This window comes from Aethalodelphis obliquidens, unplaced genomic scaffold, assembly GCF_003676395.1.
Source record: "Aethalodelphis obliquidens isolate GAN/ISIS:26980383/991018 unplaced genomic scaffold, ASM367639v1 scaffold38, whole genome shotgun sequence".
In the NCBI taxonomy this organism is placed as follows: Eukaryota; Metazoa; Chordata; class Mammalia; order Artiodactyla; family Delphinidae; genus Aethalodelphis; species Aethalodelphis obliquidens.
The window spans coordinates 9,463,780-9,467,579 of record NW_020837982.1 but is presented as its reverse complement, the minus strand read 5'-3'; the positions used below and the strand labels follow the sequence as shown (position 1 = coordinate 9,467,579).

The following is a 3,800-nucleotide window of genomic DNA, read 5'->3' as shown; positions in this document are numbered from 1 at the left end:
ACGCTCCGGGCTCTGCGCCAGCTCGGGGGTCACTGCTGGCTCCTCCGGGGGCGATGCAGCATCACAGGGCTTCGGCTTATCCCAGGCCAGGGCGCCGACCCCCACCCCGCGGGGCCCTGTCTCTGGAAGGCGGCGGCCCCGGGTCTGGCTCATCCCTTAAAGAACAGAAGGTTGGGCTCGCTGTGCGCGCCCCAGCCACAAAATGACAGGCTTCCTCTGCGTGCCCCCACCTCACAAAGCGGTAGGGTCCAAGGACATTATCCTCATTATAAATGGGGTTCAGTCAAACCGCGAGATTCTAAACGTTGGAGTCTGTCTGTGTTCCCGCCCCTAATCCCCAGGTGCTTATTTCATTAGCGGTAGCTGCTTTGGACGTTCCTACTGATGGATAGTTAGACAAAGGTAGTGACAAGCAGAGAAGAAAAGAAGCATCAAAAGCTAGATGAAGGGGGTGCGGCGCGTCTCCAGACACAAAATGCCAAGCCCTTCTTTTCCCTTCCCTCCCACCTCAGCCCTGAGCCCATCCCCAGCAAATCAGGCTAGCTGTAAATGGATATAGGTAAAGATGCAGGAGGTGATGGAGAAGGCGATGGCCGCGTAGATAAAGATGGAGAGGTGCGGAAAATGGTCGAGATAGCAGCCCTCGTGCAGTGGAGGCGCCTCCTCCTGGGGCTGGGGGCGCGCCGCGGCCTTGAGGGGCTGCCCAGGGCGGGCCCCCTGCGCCCTCCCACCAGTGCGCCGACCGGCCTTCCTGCCCGCGGCCCCCGCCGACTTGGGCCGGCGGACAGCGGGGGGCTCTTCTGGAGGAGGCTTGTCAAACAGGCCTTCGGAGTCAGAGTCGGGGTCCGGGCGAAGCTGCTCGTGGTCCCGGGGTTTGCGCTGGAAGAGTTGGTCAGCCATTGGCGAGAAGCGCGGCGAGGCGTGTCTGCCTGTTCCGGGTGGTCAGATCCGGGCAAGGTCGAGGCGCAGCGGGCGGCGGCGGGGCTGCGGCTGTATTTCTACTACCGGGGAGGGGGCGGCGTGGGGCGGAGCCAGGGAGGGGGCGGGGGCTCTGCAGGGTCTGCGCAGCGTTTGTCTCAGTCGAGGCGCCTCTTGCTCCTGGCTCCCGCTTCAGCCCCCCGCTTGTTGCAGAGGTTGGCTGTACAGGTTCACAGGTTCAATCTCCCGGACGCTCCAGGGCAGGCGCCTCAGGAGTCTGTGTGCAACCTGCCCCGTTTCCACGGCAACCTGACGCGGGGCGCAGGAAGGAGGGGGTGCGAGCTGCTAACTGGAACCCAGGGGCGCGAAAAGGGGACTTGGGGCCAAAGAAGCGGAAGTGCAGACGGCCAGGATCCCAGCTCCGCGCGGGGCTTCCCCGAGGAGTTATTTCTCCTCTTAAAAGAAATATTGTGGTTTTTTTTTTTTTTTTTTTTTTCGGTACGCGGGCCTCTCACTGCTGCGGCCTCTCCCGTTGCGGAGCACAGGCTCCGGACACGCAGGCTCAGCGGCCATGGCTCACGGGCCCAGCCGCTCCGCGGCACGTGGGATCTTCCCGGGACCGGGGCACGAACCCGCGTCCCCTGCATTGGCAGGCGGACTCCCAACCACTGTGCCACCAGGGAAGCCCTGTGGGGTCTTTTTTAAATTTTAATACATGAAAAATCTAATACATAATCTTTGTAGAAAACGTGAAAGTTAGAAAGCACTATGGCAAAACGAGTAGCAAAATAAAGGCGCCCACGATCCCGAAGCCCAGAGGTAGCACGGTTAACGGTGGTGCGTTTCCTCCTGCTCCTCTCCCACGAACGCAGTAACCCGGCCTTTTGGGCGTCTCACATATGGTTAGATTAGGAACAAGTACTTTCAAAGGTTGCCATACCTGAGCTGGTTCCCCCCCCCCCCGCCCCCATCCCCAGGCTTCGCTTGGCATCCCCAAGGCCCTTCCATGGCTTCCACTGGTACTGCCACAGACTGCTGGGTACCACAATCTCCTGGCACCTCTGTTGCACCCAAGATTCCAAGGCTGGTTGGTGTTCCCTTGTGGAATGTGGGGAGAACAGCCACTAGGACTTACTTGGGTCCCAGTGGTTTGGAGGGGCACACCGGCCGACCAAACTCAAACTGTCATCAGGGAACTCATTCCCTCCTGCAACTGAAAGGTCCAGGGGGAACCAGGACTAGTGTGCTGAAACAATGTCACCAGGGTGCTGTCTCTCCATCTTACAGATTGTCAGGGACTTCTTGCAGGGCAAGAGCCTACTACATAGTGGTAGGTACTCAGATAGAATTTGTTGAATGAATCGTAGTGATTGAATGGCTGTTAGCAGCAGCAGGATCACATGCTCACAGTCTAGCCGGCCGGAGAATGGAACCCACATACACTGTTGTTGGGAATGTAAAATGGTGCAGCAACTTTGGAAAACAGTGCCCTTCTGAATGCCAGCCTCCTCCCTCTCTGGCCCTCTGAGCACTCCTCCCAGGCCCTGTGAGGACCACATGGGGTCCTAGGAATACACTTGGCTAGAAGAGGAATCCAGCAGGCCCCCCACCTCCCGCCCCCAGCAGTCCTCTTAGCTGCAGGCTGGCCTAGGCCTGGATCCCCCTCCGACAGGGCAGTCCCAAGTCACCGCCCAGAGGAAGGTCTAGGGGGGTTCCCTGGTGGGAGGCCAGGAGATCGACAGTGGGCAGAGGGAGCTTTGTACTCACCTGACATCAAGGCCACCTCTGCACACGCCTGGGCGCACAGCCTGCTCAGGCCCGTCTGGTCCCAGGTGTGGATGGCCAGGTCCCAGGCCTGCTGCTCCCCGTCCCGAGCCACCAGGCGTGAGGCCACCTCCATGCCACTCGCCTTCTCTGGCTGAGCCAGGGCCACCCCGGGAGAGTGCCCACAGGGCTCCTCAACAGGCAGCCGAAGCTGAAACCCCTTCAGCCGCTCCTTCATCTCCTCCAAGTGTCCAGCCATCGCTGCCCGGCTCTGGGGGCCTTGGGGATGTTGATGGGGGAGGGGGTGGATGTTGGGTGGTGAGGGGATCCGGCAGGCAGAGAATAGCCATCTCCCTTGACCCCTACCAATGCAGGACTCATGGGGGATCATTGCTCTTCGCCTGGTAAACTCCTATTCAGCATTTATTTATTTATTATTATTTTTAAAATTTATTTATTTATGGCTGTGTTGGGTCTTCGTTTCTGTGCGAGGGCTTTCTCTAGTTGTGGCAAGCAGGAGCCACTCTTCATCGCCGTGCGCGGGCCTCTCACTATCGCGGCCTCTCTTGTTGTGGAGCACAGGCTCCAGACGCGCAGGCTCAGTAGTTGTGGCTCACAGGCCCAGTTGCTCCGCGGCATGTGGGATCTTCCCAGACCAGGGCTCAAACCCGTGCCCCCTGCATTGGCAGGCAGATTCTCAACGACTGCGCCACCAGGGAAGTCCCATATTCAGCATTTAGAATCCAGTTTTGTAAACCCCAGGGCATCTGCTGATGGATGGTGTTGGGAGAAGGGAGGGAAAAGGGAGTGGGAGGAAAAGCCATCGGAAGGAGGGGCCCAGAGGGGGCTGGGAGACAATGGAAGAGGTCAGGTTCCTGGGGGTGCCGGGATGGGCACGAGGCCAGTCAGGAGAGTGAAGGGGCTGGGATGGGAGGGTGGTGGGTGAGATGGGCGGGGTACCCACTGCTCTGTGTCCCTCGCAGTCTTCCTTCTCCTGGGACCTGGACTCCTGGGACCAAGCCTTGAGGTGTGCGGTGGACAGGAGGTGGGGTCGGGGGTGAGGCAGAGCGGAGGGGGGCTTTCAGAGCCAAGGGGTGAGCACACAGCTGTCCATCCCT

At 59.8% G+C, this 3,800-nt stretch overlaps 1 protein-coding gene across 1 annotated transcript; it reads right to left on the bottom strand.

Moving 5' to 3' along the window:
* Positions 1-1,076, bottom strand: SMIM48 (small integral membrane protein 48). The gene has a single exon (XM_027130812.1). The coding sequence runs from the start codon at positions 898-900 to the stop codon at positions 535-537; it is 366 nt and encodes a 121-aa protein (XP_026986613.1). The 5' UTR covers positions 901-1,076; the 3' UTR covers positions 1-534.
* Positions 1,077-3,800: the final 2,724 nt, after the last annotated feature.